General features: G+C 44.5%; 1 protein-coding gene across 2 annotated transcripts in view; it reads left to right on the top strand.

Annotated features, from left to right (window-relative positions):
• The window catches only part of FEZ1 (fasciculation and elongation protein zeta 1), a 153,759-nt gene that overhangs the window by 112,998 nt on the left and 21,127 nt on the right, over positions 1–19,634 (top strand). For both annotated transcript variants that reach the window (XM_030538517.1, XM_030538518.1), the window contains one exon: positions 1,605–1,680. In XM_030538517.1, coding sequence (XP_030394377.1) covers positions 1,605–1,680 — 76 coding nt within the window. The remainder of the gene's footprint in view (positions 1–1,604; positions 1,681–19,634) is intronic.

Below are 19,634 nucleotides of genomic sequence, written 5' to 3'. Positions count from 1 at the left end.
TAGGATGAAATTAACTCGAACAGTGTAAAGCCTGAGTAGCTGGACCATCCCAGTCCTCTCTTGCTGTAAATCCACAAAATAAGAGTTAGATTGTGAATTTACCATCGTTGTCGATTAGTTTGGCTCGCTGTTGTTATGGCTGCTGAGCTACTTTACAGTCCTTGTGCTGAAGGTGATGCAATACCGTTCTACAACCCAAAATGTTTCGTTTAACATATTCATTAATGCTCTGGATGATGGGATGGATTACACCCTCAGCAAGTTCGCCAATGACACTAAAATGGGGCGGGTATAGATATGCTGGAGGGTAAGGATAGGATCCAGAGTTAGCTAGACAGATTGGAGGATTGGGCCAAAAGAAATCTGAGGAGGTTCAACAAGGATGCGTGCAAAGTCCTGCACTTAGGATGGAAGAATCCCATGCATCACTACTGGCTGGGGACCAACTGGCTAAGTGTCAGTTCTGCAGAAAAGGGCCTGGGGATTACAGTGGACGAGAAGCTGCATAGGAGTCAGCAGTGTGCCCTTGTTGCCAAGAAGGCCAATGGCATATTGGGCTGCATTAGTAGGAGCATTGCCAGCAGATCATGGGAAGTGATTATTTTCCTCTGTTTGGCACTGGTGAAGCCACAACTGGAGTATTGCGTCCAATTTGGGGCCCACCACTACAGAAAGGATGTGGACAATTTGGAGAGAGTCCAGTGGAGGACAATGAAAATGATTAGAGGGCTGGGGCACATGATTTACAAGGAGAGGCTTTGGGAACGGGGCTTATTTTGTCTGCAGAAAAGAAGAATGAGGGGAGGATTTGATAGCAGCCTTCAACTACCTGAAGAGAGGTTCCAAAGAGGATGGATCTTGGCAGTGCTGAAATAATAATAATAAGAAAAAACTTTCAGGTTGACCAAAACATGCAATTTTTCTGAATTTTCAGCAAATCATTTTGTAAGTTTTGTTTACTCTGCAATGAAACATTTTGAGTTGATTTTGACTAGTTTAAAACATTTTTATTGTTTTTAAATGAAATTGCAAGTCACTTTGAAATGAAAAGTTTTGAACTGAAAAATTATAGTCTTGTGTCAAAAATGTCTAAATGAAATATTTTGACATTTTCAGGCAAGTGGGGAGTTGACAGAAACAATTTGACAAACATGAATTTTCAAAATGTTTCAGTCAATCCAAATCTGCATTTTTTCAGGGGGAAAAAACAACCAAAACCAAAAACTTGGGCCAGGATATTTCATCCAGCTTAAGTAAGGGGCTGGATGGAGTCAGAACTTTTCTGGAGGGCTCCCCAGAGGCCTTGTGTTTCCTCCAAAATGGTGGGCAGAATCTAACCCATGCCTGCCTCTGGCATATCCCGAGCAGTTCTGTCCTTGTCATTCTTTGGCACCAATTGCATAGCTTGTCATACAAATATATAATATTATTGAATTTAAGATTATTTTCTAGAGCACTAGCCTCTTTACTTAGTAGAGTTCTTTGTTTGATTTCTTTTCTTTCATATCTCACACAATTCTGTAAGCAATTTGGTTTCATGCTTCCATCACATTAGCTTGCCCTGCAATAGCAAGAGAATAATGGTACATGTCATTCCTTTCTAGTATTTGAACACGGTTATTCCATATGAGAAGAAAGGGTCACCTCCCTCTGTGGAAGATCTGCAGATGCTGACAAACAGTAAGTTCCTGGGTTTGCCATACATATTATATCAGAATGCCATTTTAGGGTATCATTTTAGGATCGGTCAGTGATAGGGCCATTTGGGTGTAGAAGGACTTGTGAAATTCAGCAGGATATTAGACCCTCTATCATTTTGACTCTACTGAGCTTGGTTCTGACCTAGAAATCCCAAATCCCAGGAGATGTGGGACCGAAGCTCTCTTTGAAGAAATTTATACATTTCGTGACAATCATGTGCACTGGGTTTCATTTGCAGGCTTATATGTTCAGAGCGGAGCTGAATGAGACATTAGCCAAAATAAGAAAAGGCAAGAACGCTTTGTTCTTTCAGGATAGCACAGGGAGAGGGTGTTTTTCAAATTCCTACAAACAAATAACATTCTTCTTTCTTATTTATCTGATTTCAAACTGTTACACTTTTTTTTTGCTGGCAATTAACTTTCAGCTTTCTATACTGGAAAATCAGCATGTGCAAGAACATTTTGTAGGTTAAAAAGTATTTCATAAACATCCAACATCTATTAGCTAATGAATTTAGCCCCTAACTCTAGCTTAGAACAGAAAATAAAAGGCTGATATGTTGTGACACGCCTGGTATAGTCTGGGAAACTCTTTTGGTTCCTTCTGTGTCTCCATGGCAACTTTGTATTGTATTAAATGAAGCAAACACTGGCTCCTGTTCTTTTGAAAGGAATGAAATGCTATGAATGGCTGTTTTATACAATTTCTGTATAAGTGACATTTTGTGAGCAGTGTCCAAAACTGCTTGTCTCTAGTACCAAAAAAAATTCCAGAAAGGTTACCAAGGATAAGATCTTTTTTGCATAATTAATTAGTGTGTAAAATTGCATCAGGTTGTGCTGCAAACATATATTATATTTAAGAAATTATTTTTATTGAGATAGAAGACATATCTCTCAGTGTTCTTTGAAGAACAACTAGCCCTACATTCACAGTCCCCTGAATTAAGGGCTTTCTATTCTGTTCACTATAGATTCTTGTCCCGCCCACATCACCATGGTCCCAGAGCGCTTTCCAGCAGCACATTAGCGACATGATTAATATCTGTCACGTGTGCCCTCCCTCCCCCATAGTATGCCAAGTGGACAGAAAGATTAAGAAGAATCACTGAAAGATGAAACTTTAACACATGAAGTGAAAACAGGAAATGAAAGTTACAGAAAACAAAAGTGAATCTGACCACTCTATAATGCAGTATACCATACTTTGTCTTCTCATCAAAGGAATTCCAAGGGCTTTACAAACATTACTAATTGAAACCTCTGGCTTGCAATAGAGGTGCTGGAACAATGTATATAGTGAGGATGTTGAGAGCCATTGAACCAAACTGTAAAGCCTGTGTATAATGGAAACCACTTATAGCCAGCACCTCTAACAGCACCCTAAGTTCCAGCACCTACGGATTGGGAAGTATTACCACCCATATTTTACAGATGGTCACAGGGACATGACATGACTTGTCCAAGATCATACAGTACGTCAGTTTGAGAACCCACAAATCATTCAGGCCCAATTTGTCAAAGCAGCCACTGATTTGGGGTATCCCAAATTTGGTTGCCCAAGTTCAGACACTCAAAAGCAACCCGTCATTTGTAAACAATTTGGCATCAAACTCTATGTGTTATATATTTCCCATGGCAACCATTTTGTAGATTGTCCACATGTTATTTCTAGTACACTTAGAACACAGCATATTTTGAGATTAGAAACTTAATTCTAGGGAAATTGTGGTGAATCATGGGAGCTGTAAACCAGCCTTGGAGCCTGGTCCATAGAAGAGAATGAGGGACCCAAAATTAAGATTCCAAGAGGCACCATGATGGCATTTCCAAATTTAAATTTTCAGTTTCAAACTACAAGTTTTCAAACAAAAAAGTTTTGCTCCAATTTTTATCTGAAAAGTTAAATTTTTCATATGATTTTTTTCAAGCTGCTCTCCTTCATTCCTTTACTTGTAAAAAGAGACTCAAAACAGAACTATGTGTTCTTCTTTGAGTACTGCCCTATGGGTGCTCCACTTCTGGTCCAATAGTTCTAATAATCTATGGACCTGTCTGTAATGGACAAAACTGGAATCCTCACTTCTTGTGGGTACCATGTGTCTGTCAGTACCATGGGTCCCCATTGTCAGGTAGAACAGGACTTTCCATCCTTTTCCATTGGATGATATTGAGGAGGATGAAGGAGACTGCTAGTTGGTCTTTTATTTTTCTGTTCAGAGTTCTCCAACATATCTGTTCAGTCACAGGGAAGATCACACTTGTCATCAAGGGTGAAGGGACCAACCCTGCCTGCCACTCCCCCTTGTATGTGGGTCCCCTGCAATAGACATATTGGGACCAGTGTAAGAACTCCAGGACTAGAACCAAGATCTGTGGAGCCTGGGATGATTGGTAGTCCCACACTGCCACCAGAAGGCCATGCAGAGGCACAGACAGGGAGCACTATGGTAGGTGTAGCAGGAAATGCTGTCCAAGAGACCCAGAGCGATGGTGCCCTGCAGCCCTCTGATTTCCAAGCTCTCTATTTAACCCCAGGGGTTGTCCCAGGAAGTCATCTGGGCAATCACACAGACTTCGGCCTGCTGCAATGCTAGATCCTGCGTGATTTCCTGATCTCCAATCTTCAACTTCAGCCTGACTCTGACCCTGATTCCTGACTTAGTTCTAACCTGGTACTGCCTCTGATCTCTGGTCTTTGACCCCAGCCTAACCCTGACTCTTGCTTACAGAACCTGGATCTTCCAATCCCTCCAGCTCCTGCACAGTGACAACCACCCCCTGATGAGCAGACTTCAGCCCAGTCATGACCAGTAGGCCAGACCGCCTATGCCCCAGTCCATTACGACCAGCAGCAATTCATCAGACCACTGATACCATTACATAGGGAGGCCAGAGTCATATGGTCCTCTCCTCCACAAACAGCCTTCCCATTGAGGAAAACATTTGAGGAGCAGGAGGGCAGGGCAGATAAAGAGGATTCCCCCTAAGGATTCTGATTCTTTGTTCTCACACCCTCCTCCTAACTCCCTGTTGGTGGATGCAGTAAATGAGCAGGGTAGACTATACTTTTCCACCTTTACCCCATATGACAGAGATCGAAAGAGATGGGATCACTTTGGATGGAAGTTCTACTCTTCAGCAACACTGCAATTCAGGATCGTGAACTATCAGGCCGTCCTGGCCAAATATAAATTATATATGCATACATTACTTAGGGGGCAATTGCAGTCCCATCATCTCGGTGGGCCAATTATTGGCCAGAACCACTCTTCAACCACCCTTGGATGTTATGGATGCTGCTGCCAGGTAGATCTCCAGAGTGGGAAAAATTCAGAAAAAGAGAAACGGTATAGAAAGAAAGCAGGATCAAATAAGTGAACTCTGGTTCTCTGCACTTCATCCCTTTCTTCCTTTTTGTGAGTATCCATTTAGAAAACAGTTCTCATAGGTGTTGATAGGAGTGGCAGTCTGACAACCATCCTCTCTTCAGCAACAATGCCAGACAGTTCTCAATGATTCAAGAGAGTAAACTGCTAAGCTACCAGTAGCATTTTCAGCAGCATCAAAGTGTGTGGATGTGGCAAGATGATGAGGCGGAACTGAGAACTGTGCAAGGGAAACCCCCTTCTAGGGACACTAGGCCCTGTCCAGCCCCTACCCATGTAAGCTCAGGGAAGAGAGAAACTCCAGGGCACAGTGACTCAAGACAGCTGGAGCAGCTACAAAATCATTTGCAGCAGGAGGCACCATGGGACATTGATGATGTCATGAGAATATGCTTTCTACATTAGACATGTTCTTTCTTCTACTGATTGGCTCTGGTCTGGTCTACACTACGAGTTTATGTCGAATTTAGCAGCATTAAACCGCATTAACCCTGCACCCGTCCAAATTGGCGATGATGGTTACCAGTCCTATTGTACCGTCTGCTGCTTTGGAAATTGGTGATGACGGTTACCAGTCCTATTGTACTGTCTGCTGCTTTGGAAATTGACTATGCCCTCTGTCTATCATAGCCTTGGAGATTTTTTCAAATGTTTTGGCATTTTGTCTTTTGGAACCGAGTTCTGATAGAACAGATTCATCTCCCCATACAGAGATCAGATTCAGTATCTCCCGTATGGTCCATGCAGGAGCTCTTTTTGATTCTGGGACTGCATGGTCACCTGTGCTGATTGGTGCTCCACGCTGGGCAAACAGGAAATAAAATTCAAAAGTTTGCGGGGCTTTTCCTGTCTACCTGGACAGTGCATCTGAGTTCAGATTGCTGTCCAGAGCAGTCATAATGGTGCACTGTGGGATAGCTCCCGGAGGCCAATATCGTCGAATTGTGGCCACACTATCCATCATTCAAAATGGCAATGTTGATTTCAGCACTACTCCCCTCGTCAGGGAGGAGTACAGAAATCAATTTTAAGAGCCCTTTATGTCGAAGTAAAGGGCTTCGTTGTGTGGACAGGTTCAGGGTTAATTCGATTTAATGCTGCTAAATTCGACATAAACTCGTAGTGTAGACCAGGCTGAAGGGATTAGCGCTGAACTCGGACTTGCCGGGTCGAATTTGGGGTAGTGTGGATGCAATTTGACAGTATTGGCCTCCGGGAGCTATCCCAGAGTGCTCCATTGTGACTGCTCTGGACAGCGCTCTCAACTCAGATGCACTGGCCAGATAGACAGGAAAAGGCCCGCGAACTTTTGAATTTCATTTCCTGTTTGGCCAGCGTGGTGAGCTAATCAGCACATGCAGAGCTCATCAGGGGGTTTCCCTTGCACATTTTCTGGCCCATACTTTGTGAGAAGTCTATGTCCTCATCACTCTCGTCACCGCACCGCCATTGCCTCTTCACCCAGTTTTCTTTTGCAGCTTCTGGTTCTGCGTATACGCCAGGATAATGTGTCTGGTGTTTACAGTGCTCATAATTGCGACAGTGATCAGAGCGGGCTCCATGATCCCAGTGCTATGGCATCTCGCTGAAAAAAGGCACAAAACAATTGTCTGCTGTTGCGTTGACAGAGGGAGGGGTGACCGATGGCATGGCTTACAGGGAAATAAAATCAACAAAAGAGGTGGCTTTGCATCAAGGAGAAATACAAACAACTGTCACACAGAATGGCCCCCTCGAGGATTGAACTCAAAACTCTGGGTTTAGCAGGCCGTTGATTTCACAAAATAAATTGGGTCAATTTCTTGTTTTGATCCACTTCATCTATCTTTTACATCTCAGGCTGGCAGCAGACAATGCAGTACGACTGCTAGCCATCGTCATCTCCTGAGTACTCGGCAGAAGATAGGAATGACCTGGCTGAGTCACTCCCATGTCTGCCCACGTGCCCCTGACTGACCTTGGCTAAAAGAGCACCTAGGAGTATGACAACGATGGCTACCAATCATAACGCATCATCTGCTGCCAAACAACAATGATCTGCTGCTGTGTAGCAATGCAGTCCCATGTCTGCCAGCACCCAGGAGATGTACAGTGACGATGAGCTGAGCAGGTTCCATGCTTACCATGCTATGGCATCTGCTCAGGTAACCCAGGAAAAAAGGCGCAAAACGATTGTCTGCCATTACTTTCATGGAGAGAGTGGGGGGGACCTGATGACATGTACCCAGAACCACCCGCGACACTGTTTCTGCCCCATCAGGCATTGGGATCTCAACCCAGAATTCCAATGGGCAGCAGAGACTGGGGGAACTGTGGGATAGCTACCCACAGCTACCAACAGCGCAACGCTCTGGAAGTCGATGCTAGCCTCAGTACTGTGGACACAGTCCGCCGACTTAATGCCCTTAGAGCATTTTGTGTGGGGAGACACACAATCGACTGTATAAAAATGATTTCTAAAAAAACAACTTCTATAAATTCTAGTACTTCACTAAATCCTAGTGAGACTGTGTGTGTGAGAGAGACAGAGACAGGGTGTGTATGAGAGAGATAGAGACAACTGTGTGTATGTGTGAGAGAGACACAGATGTATGTGTGTGTGTGTGTGTGTGTGTGTGTGTGTGTGTGTGTGAGAGAGACTGTATGTGTGCATGAGAGAGACACAGAGACTATGTGTATGTGTGAGACACAGACAGTGTGTGTAAGGCATAGAGACAGTGTGTGTGAGAGTGAGAGAGAGACACACAGAGACAGTGTGTGTGAGAGAGAGACACACAGAGACTCTGTGTGAGAGAGAGACAGAGACAGTGTGTGTATGTGTGTGCAAGAGACACACAGGCTGTGTGTGAGAGACAGTGTGTGTGTATATTTGAGACAGATAGTGTGTGTGCATGTGTGAGACAGAGACAGTGTGTATGTGAGATAGATACAGAGTCTATATGTGTGAGAGACACAGAGAGTGTGTATATTTTGTGTGAGAGACAGAATATGCATGTGTGTGGGAGACAGAAACAGTGTGTGTATGTGTGCGAATAAGAGATACAGAGATTCTGAGAGACTGAGAGATTGTGTGTGTCTGAGACACAGAGACAGCGTGTGTGTGAAAGAGAGACAGAAACAGTGTGTGTATGAGACACAGTGTGTGTGTGTATGTGTGAGACAGAGACAGTATGTGTGTGTGTGTGTGAGAGAGAGAGAGAGAGAGAGAGAGAGACTGTGTGTATGTGTGAGACAGAGTATGTGTATGTATGCCAGATACAGAGACAGTATGCATGAGACAAAGGCAGTGTGTGTGTGAGAGACAGAGACAGTGTATGTATGTGAAAGAGACAATGTGTGTGTATGTGTGAGACACAGAGTGCATATTTGTGTGTGTGCATGAAAGACAAGACAGTGTGTGTGTTTATGTGTGTGTGTGACACAGTATGTGTGTGTAAGTATGTGTGTGTGTGATCCACAGTGTGTATGTGTGTGTGAGACAAAGAGTGTGTGTGTGTGTGTGTGTGTGTGTGTGTGTAAGAGAGAGAGAGAGACACAAAGACAGCTCCCTCATCATACCCAGTGGTTAGAGTATTCACCTTTGATGTGGGAATATTAAAGGCATGACAGCAAATTGTCCCAATGTGAAGGACAGAGGGAAAGAACAGTAAGAAGCAATATGGCTCCATCAGGAGCTCAATAATAACCTGAAAATTAAAAAGGAATCCTAGAAAAAGTGGAAACATAGACAAAAAGATTAATTGTGACAAGATACTTGACACAATTAATATTAACAACAAGAGGGAAGGAACACATGCCAGAATAGGGAAAGAACAGGTTAAAGACTCATAGACTCATAGACTCTAGGACTGGAAGGGACCTCGAGAGGTCATCGAGTCCAGTCCCCTGCCCTCATGGCAGGACCAAATACTGTCTAGACCATCCCTAATAGACATTTATCTAACCTACTCTTAAATATCTCCAGAGATGGAGATTCCACAACTTCCCTAGGCAATCTATTCCAGTGTTTAACTACCCTGACAGTCAGGAACTTTTTCCTAATGTCCAACCTAAATCTCCCTTGCTGCAGTTTAAGCCCATTGCTTCTTGTTCTATCATTGGAGGCTAAGGTGAACAAGTTTTCTCCCTCCTCCTGATGACACCCTTTTAGATACTTGAAAACTGCTATCATGTCCCCTCTCAGTCTTCTCTTTTCCAAACTAAACAAACCCAATTCCTTCAGCCTTCCTTCATGGGTCATGTTCTCAAGACCTTTAATCATTCTTGTTGCTCTTCTCTGGACCCTCTCCAATTTCTCCACATCTTTCTTGAAATGCAGTGCCCAGAACTGGACACAATACTCCAGTTGAGGCCTAACCAGTGCAGAGTAAAGCAGAAGAATGACTTCTCGTGTCTTGTTTACAACACACCTGTTAATGCACCCCAGAATCACGTTCCCTTTTTTTGCAACAGTATCACACTGTTGACTCATATTAAGCTTGTGGTCTACTATGACCCCTAGATCTCTTTCTGCCATACTCCTTCCTAGACAGTCTCTTCCCATTCTGTATGTGTGAAACTGATTGTTCCTTCCTAAGTGGAGCACTTTGCATTTATCTTTATTGAACTTCATCCTGTTTACCTCAGACCATTTCTCCAATTTGTCCAGATCATTTTGAATTTTGACCCTGTCCTCCAAAGCAGTTGCAATCCCTCCCAGTTTGGTATCGTCTGCAAACTTAATAAGCGTACTTTCTATGCCAACATCTAAATTGTTGATGAAGATATTGAACAGAGCCGGTCCCAAAACAGACCCCTGCGGAACCCCACTTGTTATACCTTTCCAGCAGGATTGGGAGCCATTAATAAGTACTCTCTGAGTACGGTTATCCAGCCAGTTATGCACCCACCTTATAGTAGCCCCATCTAAATTGTACTTTCCTAGTTTATCTATAAGAATATCATGCGAGACTGTATCAAATGCCTTACTAAAGTCTAGGTATATCACATCCACCGCTTCTCCCTTATCCACAAGGCTCGTTATCCTATCAAAGAATGCTATCAGATTAGTTTGACATGATTTGTTCTTTACAAATCCATGCTGGCTATTCCCTATCACCTTACCACCTTCCAAGTGTTTGCAGATGATTTCTTTAATTATCTGCTCCATTATCTTCCCTGGCACAGAAGTTAAACTAACTGGTCTGTAGTTTCCTGGGTTGTTTTTATTTCCCTTTTTATAGATGGGCACTATATTTGCCCCCTTCCAGTCTTCTGGAATCTCCCCCGTCTCCCATGATTTCCCAAAGATAATAGCTAGAGGCTCAGATACCTCCTCTATTAACTCCTTGAGTATTCTAGGATGCATTTCATCAGGCCTTGGTGACTTGCAGGCATCTAACTTTTCTAAGTGATTTTTTACTTGCTCTTTTTTTATTTTATCTTCTAAACCTACCCTCTTCCCGTAAGCATTCACTATATTAGACATTCCCTCAGACTTCTCAGTGAAGACCGAAACAAAGAAGTCATTAAGCATCTCTGCCATTTCCAAGTCTCCCGTTACTGTTTCCCCCTCCTCACTGAGCAGTGGGCCTACCCTGTCCTTGGTCTTCCTCTTGCTTCTAATGTATTGATAAAAAGTCTTCTTGTTTCCCTTTATTCCCATAGCTAGTTTGAGCTCATTTTGTGCCTTTGCCTTTCTAATCTTGCCTCTGCATTCCTGTTATTTGCCTATATTCGTCCTTTGTAATCTGACCTAGTTTCCATTTTTTATAAGACGCCTTTTTATTTTGTAGGTCACGCAAGATCTCGTGGTTAAGCCAAGGTGGTCTTTTGCCACATTTTCTATCTTTCCTAACCATCGGAATAGCTTGCTTTTGGGCCCTTAATAGCGTCCCTTTGAAAAACTGCCAACTCTCCTCAGTTGTTTTTCCCCTCAGTCTTGATTCCCATGGGACCTTACCTATCAGCTCTCTGAGCTTACCAAAATCCACCTTCCTGAAATCCATTGTCTCTATTTTGCTGTACTCCCTTCTACCCTTCCTTAGAATGGCAAACTCTATGATTTCATGATCACTTTCACCCAAGCTTCCTTCTACTTTCAAATTCTCAACGAGTTCCTCCCTATTTGTTAAAATCAAGTCTAGAACAGCTTCCCCCCAGTAGATTTTTCAACTTTCTGAAATAAAAAGTTGTCTGCAATGCAGTCCAGGAACTTATTGGATAGTCTGTGCCCCGTGGTGTTATTTTCCCAACATATATCTGGATAGTTGAAGCCCCCCATCACCACCAAATCTTGGGCTTTGGATGATTTTGTTAGTTGTTTGAAAAAAGCCTCATCCACCTCTTCCACCTGATTAGGTGGCCTGTAGTAGACTCCCAGCACGACATCACCCGTGTTTTTTACCCCTTTTAGCTTAACCCAGAGACTTTCAACACTTCCATCTCCTATGTCCATCTCCACCTCAGTCCAAGTGTGTACATTTTTAATATATAAGGCAACACCTCCTCCCTTTTTCCCCTGTCTATCCTTCCTGAGCAAACTATACCCATCCACACCAACATTCCAGTCGTGTGTATTATCCCACCAAGTTTCAGTAAGGCCAACAATGTCATAGTTGTATTTATTTATTAGCACTTCCAGTTCTTCCTGCTTATTACCCATACTTCTTTCATTTGTATATAGGCATCTAAGATACTGGTTTGATCTTGCCTCCCAGCTTTGCCCTGACCCTCCTTTCTCTCTGCCATTATAGCCCGTGCTCCCTTCTGTTTCCAACCCATCTCCCAGGTCTTGTTCCCCACTTACCTGTGGGGTTTGCTCACCTGTCCCCGTCGAACCTAGTTTAAAGCCCTCCTTACTAGGTTAGCCAGTCTGTGCGCAAATAAGGTGAACGCCATCTGTGCCCAGCAGTCCTTCCTCGAATAGCATCCCGTGGTCGAGGAAGCCAAAGCCTTCCTGGCGACACCATCTTCGCAGCCAGGCATTCACCTCCACGATGCATCTGTCTCTGCCCGGACCCCTACTTTCGACAGGAAGAATCGAAGAGAATACCACCTGCGCCCCAAACTCCTTAACCCGTACTCCCAGAGCCCTGTAGTCACTCTTGATCTGCTCAGTGTCACACCTCACAGTATCATTTGTGCCCACATGGATGAGTAGCATGGGGTAGTAGTCAGAAGGCCGGATAATCCTCGACAATGCCTCTGTAACATCTCGGATACGGGCCCCTGGCAGGCAGCATACTTCCCGGGATGAATGGTCAGGGCGACAGATGGGTGGCTCCGTCCCCCTCAGCAGAGAGTCTCCAACCACCACTACCCTACGTTTCTTATTATCAGTGGTGGCAGCAGACGTCCCAGCCTTAGGGGTACGAGGCTTCGCCTCCTTAACTGTTGGGGGTGATTCCTTCTCTCCTGTATCAAGAAGAGCATAACGGTTATCTATTACCACAGCAGTAGGGTTCGCTGTGGTAATAGATTATTTAGATAAATTAGATGTATTCAAGTCAACAGGGCCTGATGAAATTAATCCTAGAATATTTAAGAGACTCGCTGAAGCAATATCGGAACAATTAGTGATTATCTTCGAGAACTCATGGAGGATGGGTGAGGGCCCAGAGGCCTGGAGGACAAACCCGGGAACAAAGAGGACTAAGGAAATCATAGATGGGTCAGCCTAATTTCGATACCTGAAAAGATACTGGGACAAAGTATTAAACAATCAGTTTGTAAGCGCATCGAGCTGTGGTTTTCAAACTTTTTAGGCCGTGAACCCCTTTCTTAATAATAATATAGTCTACCACCTACCCAATCTGAGATAGGGTCATAATATATCTATGATTACATTGTTAAATCTTATTAAATAAAATGCATTGTCCTCGATTACAGGGTTTTTCTCACGTACCCCCTGACAAGAGCTCATATGCCTCAGTTTGAAAACCACTGACCCAGAGGATAATAGGGGTGTAAGGAATAGCCAGCATAGATTTGTCAAAACATAAATAATTCCAAAACAACATAATTTCCTTCTTTGACAGGGTTACTGACCAGTAGATGGGGGAGGGGAAGAAATAGACATGATATATCTTGATTTTAGTAAGGCTTTTGATATAGTCTGAGATGAAAGTCTCACAAGAAAACTAGGGAAATGCGATCTAGATGAAATTACTAGAAAGTGGGTGGATAGCTTGTTGAAAGACCATACTCAAAGAATAGTTATCAAAGGTTCGCTTTCAAACTGGGAAAAGGTATCTAGTGTGTCAGTCCTGGATCTGGTACTATTCAATATTTTCATTAATGACTTGGATAACAGAGTGGAGACTACGCTTATAAAATTTGTGGATGACACAAAGCTGGGAGGGGTTTCAAACCCTTTAAAAGACAGGATTAGAATTCAAAAAAAAAACCTTGACAAATTGGAGAATTGTCCTGAAATCAATAAGATGAAATTCAGTAAAGATAAGTTAAAAGTATTACATCTAGGAAGGAAAAATCAAATGCATGTATACAAAATGGAGAATAACTGGCTAAGTGGGTAGTATTGTTGAAAAGGATCTGAGGGTTATAGTAGATCACAAATAGTATATTAGACAGCAAGCTGATGAAGTTGTGAAATGTCCAATATCATTCTGGAGTAGGAAGATAAAAATGGACATACTGGGTCAGACCAATGGTCCATGTAGCCCAGTATCCTGTCTTCCAAGCGTGAGTAGGGCCAGATGTTTCAGAAGGAGTGAACAGAACGGCAATTTATCGAGTGATCCATCGCCTGTCATCTGGTCCTAGCTTCTAGCAATCAGAATGTAGTGGGGCAGCTCCCCCACTCCAGCGGAAAAGGGGTTAAAGTCAGCCCTGGGAGAAGGTTGTGGTTGAGAGCAGCTAAGCTGGGCTGATTGGGGAAGTGGCTGCAGCTGGTCCACGCCCCAATCAGTCCGCAGCTGGCCTGCATAAAAAGGCTGTGAGCCAGAGGCCCAAAAATAGAAGTCTCTCTCCAGGCTGGGAGAGAACAGGGCCTGGCTGCCTGCAGAAAGGATACTGGGGATGAAGCAGGGCTGGGGAAGGGCCAGAGGAGAAGGGGAGCTCCAGGCTGGCAGCTTCCCAGGCTGCTGGGCCTGGTCCAAGGCCCACAGAGATATTGGGAGGCAGAGGAAGGCAGCAGGTCTGAACCCCCTTGCCTATGATGAGTGGCTTTTACACTGCACTCTACCCCAGGCAGTGGGGACTAGATGATGACTGGCAGTAACCCAGACTGAGGCAAAGTGGGCATTAGAGGTTTGGGGGTTTCCCAGAGAGGGGAGACCCATAGAGACTGGTGGGGTATTGCCAGGAGGCAGCCCCAGGGTAAAAGGGCACTGCGGTCTGGAAGGGACACAGGGCCAGCTACAAACGGGACACTGGCCTGCAGAGGGCGCCCAGACTGGAAAAGAGCTAATTCCCTGAGACGACCAGCAGGAGGTTGCTGCAGGGGTGAATCTCGCACCTTTACACAGAGGTTTATGGACACTCAGAGCATGGGGTTATGTCCCTGACCATCTTGGCTAATAACCACTAATGGACTCCATGAACTTACCTAATTTTTTTAACCCATTTATGCTTTTGGCTTTTACAGCATCCCCTGGGAATGAGTCTTCTTTATGTTAGTTTAAAACCTGCCATGTATTAATTTTATTAGGTGGCAGCTGCTTCATAGAATTGTCAGACTGGAAGGGTCCCTGAAGGTCATCTAGTTCAGTCCCCGGCACTCATGGCAAGACTTAAGTATTATCTAGACCATCTCTGACCTGCTATTAAAAATCTCCAATGATGGAGTTTCCACAACCTTTCTAGGCAATCTATTCCAGTGCTTAACCACCCTGACAGAAAGTTTTTCCTAATGTCCAACCTAACTCTTGCTGCAGTTTAAGCCCATTGCTTCTTGTCCTCTCCTCAGAAGTGAAGTAGAACACTTTTTTTTCTCCCTCCTCCTTGCAGCAACCTTTTATATACTTGAAAACTGTTATCATGTCCCCTCTCATTCTTCTCGTCTCCAGACTAAACAAACTCAATTTTTTCATTCCTCCCTTGTAGGTCATGTTTTCTAGACCTTTAATCATTTGTCATATGTTTTATGAAGGGATAAATAACACTTCCTTATTCTCTTTCTCCACACTGTTCATGACTTAATAGACCACTATCCTATTCCCCCTCAGTCATTTATTTTCCAAGCTGAAAGGTCCCAGTTTTTTTAATCTCTCCTCATATGGAAGCTGTTCCATACCCTTTATCATTTTTGTTGTCATCTGCACTGTATTCAATTCTAATTTGTTTTTTGAGATGGGGGGGTGGGGAACAGAACTGTATACTGCGGGGGTCAGCAATCTGTGGCACGCGTGCCAAAGGTGGCACGTGTGCTGATTTTGCCTGGCACACGGCTGCCGGCCAGGGTCCTGGCCGCCAGCCCTGTTCAGCATCCTGCTGCCCTGGGATTCCATTCACTCAGCTGGCAGGAGGCTGATCGGGGCCGGCGGCTGGTGGCAGGTGCACCCCCCGGCTCCCCCCTCACCTTGCTCGGGTTCTGCAGCTCCCAGAAATGTGAGCCCCCACCGCCGGAGCTCCTCCTCCCGCAGCTCCTCCCTCCACGTAGAGTTTTGCCTCCACATGGAACCAGCGTCTGACTGGCATGGGCATGGTAAGGGGAGTCCCGGGGCAGTCAGGGAGCAGGGGGAGGGTTGAATGGGTCGGGAGTTCTGGGGGTCCTGTCAGGGAGTGGGGAGTGCTTAAATAGGGTGTGGGAGTCACTGGGGGTCTGTCTGGGGGCGGGGGTATGATTAAGGGTTGGGGTAGTCGGGACAGGTGGGGAGTTGAGTCCTAGGGGGACAGTTAGGGCGGAGGGGTCCCAGGAAGGGGCAGTGTGGGGTTGGGTGTTCTGACGGGGGCAGTTGGGGTGGGAAGTGGGAGGGATTGGATGGGGCAGGGATAGGGCTAGGGCAGGGCTCTCTCCTCTTTTTTGATTGTTGAAATATGGTAACCCTAGGTGAAGGGGGAACCGGGGGGGTGCATGGGGGCTGGTGCCTGCATACATTCACTGCAGCCTGCAGGAACCCCCTGGATGGTGTCGGGCCGCAGCCTGGGCAGGAGGGGCGGTGTGGGGCACGTCTGCTCCCCACTAGCAGCACTGCTGCCTTTGCAGGGCTGCTGCCCCCCTGCACCGTGCTGGCTCCTCCTTGACTGGGGCTTGCTGCTGCTGCAAGCAGGATGCTCTGGCTCTCAGGTGCCTCCAGAAGGTGGTGCCTCCCTGCCGAACTGCTGCAATGGCCCAAGCCTGGCAAAGCCAGTGAGTGGACTCAGGGCAGGGGCCACTGGGGTGGAGTGGGGAGGGCTTGCAGGAGGGCTGTGCACTCTCCAGGGGAGTTCAGGGAGCGGTGGGGGGGAACCTGGTCTGGGGAGCAGCCCCCGGGCATGGCTGGCCCCTGGAGTCTATAAAGGCTCATTGGGATTTGCCCCTCAATGAACCGATGTGCGGGGGGGTGCAAGGTGGAAGTTTCGCCTAGGGCGCAAAATATCCTTGCCCACCGGCCCTGCCCCAGGGGGTGCGTGCACTCCAGGTTAAGAACCACTGCACTAAACTGATAAGATCTGCATTTTAATTTAATTTTAAATGAAGCTTCTTAAACATTTAAAAAAACTTCTTTAGTTTACATACAAAAATAGTTTATAGACTTATAGAGACCGTCTAAAAATGTTAAAATGTCTTACCAGCACGTGAAGCCTTAAATTAGATAGAATAAATGAAGACTCGGCACACCACTTCTGAAAGGTTGGCGACCCCTGGTATACTGTATTCAAGGGCTGGGTGCACCATGGATTTATATAGTAGCATTATATTTTATGTCCTTTTATCCATCCTTTTTCTTGTGGTTCCTAACATTGTTAGCTTTTTTGACAGCCACTAAAGATTGAGCAGATGTTTTCAGAGAACTATTTACAATGACGCCAAGATCTTTCTTGAGTAATAGCTAATTTTGTATGTATAGTTGGGATTATGTTTCCCAACATACATTACTTTGTATTTATCAACATTGAATTTCATCGGCCATTTTGTTGCCCGGTCACCCAGTTTTGTGAGATCCCTTTGTAATTCTTTGCAGTCTTCTGTGGACATAACTACCTTGAGTAATTTTGTATCATCTGCAAACTTTGCCACCTCACTGTTTACCTCTTTTCCCAGATCATTTATGAATATGTTGAACAGAACTGTTCCCAGTACAGATCCTTGTGGGATCCCGCTATTTACCCCTCTTACATACTTGTCATAAATAAGACATTGGGGGTAATTGTCCCACTGTACTCAACAATGTTGAGGCCTCAACTGGAAAACTGTCTGGCCTCCAAACTTTAGGAAAGAGATGGACAAATTGGAGAAAGACCAGAGGAGAGCTAAAAAATGATGAAAACCTGATCTATGAGGAAAGATTTAAAACATTGGATACGTTTAGTATTGAGAAAAGAAGACTGAGGAGGAACCTCATAACAGCCTTCAAACATGTTAAAGGCTGTTATAAAGAGAACAGTGATCAATTGTTCTCCATGTTCACTGAAAGTAAAACAAGAAGTAATCAGCTTAATCTGCAACAAGAGAGATTTGGATTAGATATTAGGAAAACTATAAGGATATTTCTAACTATAAGGATAGTTTAAACTCTGGAATAGGCTTCCCAGAGAAGTTATGGAATCCCCATCACTGAAGGTTTTTAAGAATAGGTTGGAGAAACACCTCTCAGGGATAATGTAGGTTTACTTGGTCCTGCCTTAGCAAAGAGGGCTGGAATAGGCGACTTCTCAAGGTCACTTTCAGCCCAACATTTCTGTGGTTCAACAGAAGAGACTGAGGAAGACCACAAAGAAAATATCCTACAGCTCAGTGGTTAGGGCATGTCCCGAAGTAGTAGAGCTCTGTTCAAATCCCTTCTCCACTTTGAGTGTGGAGGTGAGGGTGGCTTGAATCAGGAGCCTCACATATCTCAAGGTCCATTGGGGCTGAACGATATGAGGAAGGATGTTGTCGCCATCATCCTTCCCTACTCCTGCTTCTTGCAAAAACTAGCATAGGTACCTAGTTCCCAGAGAGGTTTTGTAGCTGCAGTTCCCAACCGGGGGAAGCGCTAAACTCCCTGAGAGGGTAGTGGGGCTTAGCACGCCTTGCTATCTACCATTGGCTAGCTAAAGCAGAGAGCTGCTAGTGTCCTGGGGGGTTTTGTGAATCCCATTTAGAGGAGCCTATCTCTCTCCAGTCATTGTATAGGAACCCTGAGCGCCTAACTCAGGCTTGGTGAATCCCAGTGATTTTCTAGGCTCCTAAAAGTTAGGCATGGAAACACTGAATGTTGCCATGCCTAAATTCCTTTGTGAATCTAACCCATGGTGTTTTGCATATTTTTATAAAAAAGAGCACATAAAGTAAAAAATTCACTTAGCAGAAAATTAATGGGAAGTTGGCAAAGTTTATTCATTTATTTAGGTTCTTTCTCTCCCCCTCCATCTTCTCTCTTTTGTTTTCTTCCCACCTGCTTAAATATGGTCTTCCTGTTGTATCTATCTTAGGTGGGGGGGCGGACTTCTGTATTTTCTCAGTTTCACCAATGAAACTGTGTAGCAATAAAAATAAAATTTTAAACATGGAGGAGTTTATGGTCAGTCCCTGGCAAGAGATCAGCCTTCACTTGCAATTCTAACACAAAGTCCAGATCCACAAGGTGGCCAGCTCTCAGGAGCTATGTATTTGTTATGGCATCTATGAGCTTATTATCTGCATGGGCATTGTGAAATAATCAGGACAGTTAATTTGGTGACTACAATACCAATTTAAACTTGTCCTAACTAAGCTAATGGAGGCTCAGTCCAAATCACTGGATGATTCCCTTTCTATTGCCTTTCCCTGAAGCATATTTTCTTCCTAGAAGCCAAAACCTCAGCTAGGACAGTCTGTGAGATTGAAGCCTTCCTGGCTGACCATCTTTATATGGTCTCTCACAAGGACAAGGTATTGTGACAGCCACATCCAAAAATGTTTGCCAGAAGGTGTCCATTTAAACAATTCATTATAGTCCAATTCTTCTCCCCATCTTGCCATGATCTGCCAGGGAAGGGCATAGTCTGGATGTTAAAAAAGGGGTAATTATATATTACTGAATGGCACAAGAAAATTCATAGAGCCTCAGGGTTGCTTGTAGCCTTTAGAGGAAAAAGGCAAATGCTAGGCTTTTTCATGTCAAAGGCATCAAAGCAAATTCAACTCTTCTATAATCTTTCTAAATTACATTTTCTAGGGCATAATCAGCATAATCTCTGAGCACCAAAATTTCTAAATAAAAGTCATAGAGTTTAAGGCCTGATAGGATGACCAGATCATGAAGTTTGACCTCTGGTATATCACAGCCCACCAACAACAGCATCCAACACATGCACACTAAACCCAACACCCAAAATCTCTCTTGTGCATATGGCATCTGTAGAGTAACATTCTACAGATGCAATTGCAGGTCCATAAGCCATTTCAAGGCCTCCTCTGTGACATTGTGGAGAT

Source organism: Gopherus evgoodei, chromosome 19 (assembly GCF_007399415.2).
Source record: "Gopherus evgoodei ecotype Sinaloan lineage chromosome 19, rGopEvg1_v1.p, whole genome shotgun sequence".
Classification (NCBI taxonomy): domain Eukaryota; kingdom Metazoa; phylum Chordata; order Testudines; family Testudinidae; genus Gopherus; species Gopherus evgoodei.
The sequence above is the reverse complement of the archived record's forward strand: the minus strand, read 5'-3'. Positions and strand labels throughout refer to the sequence as shown.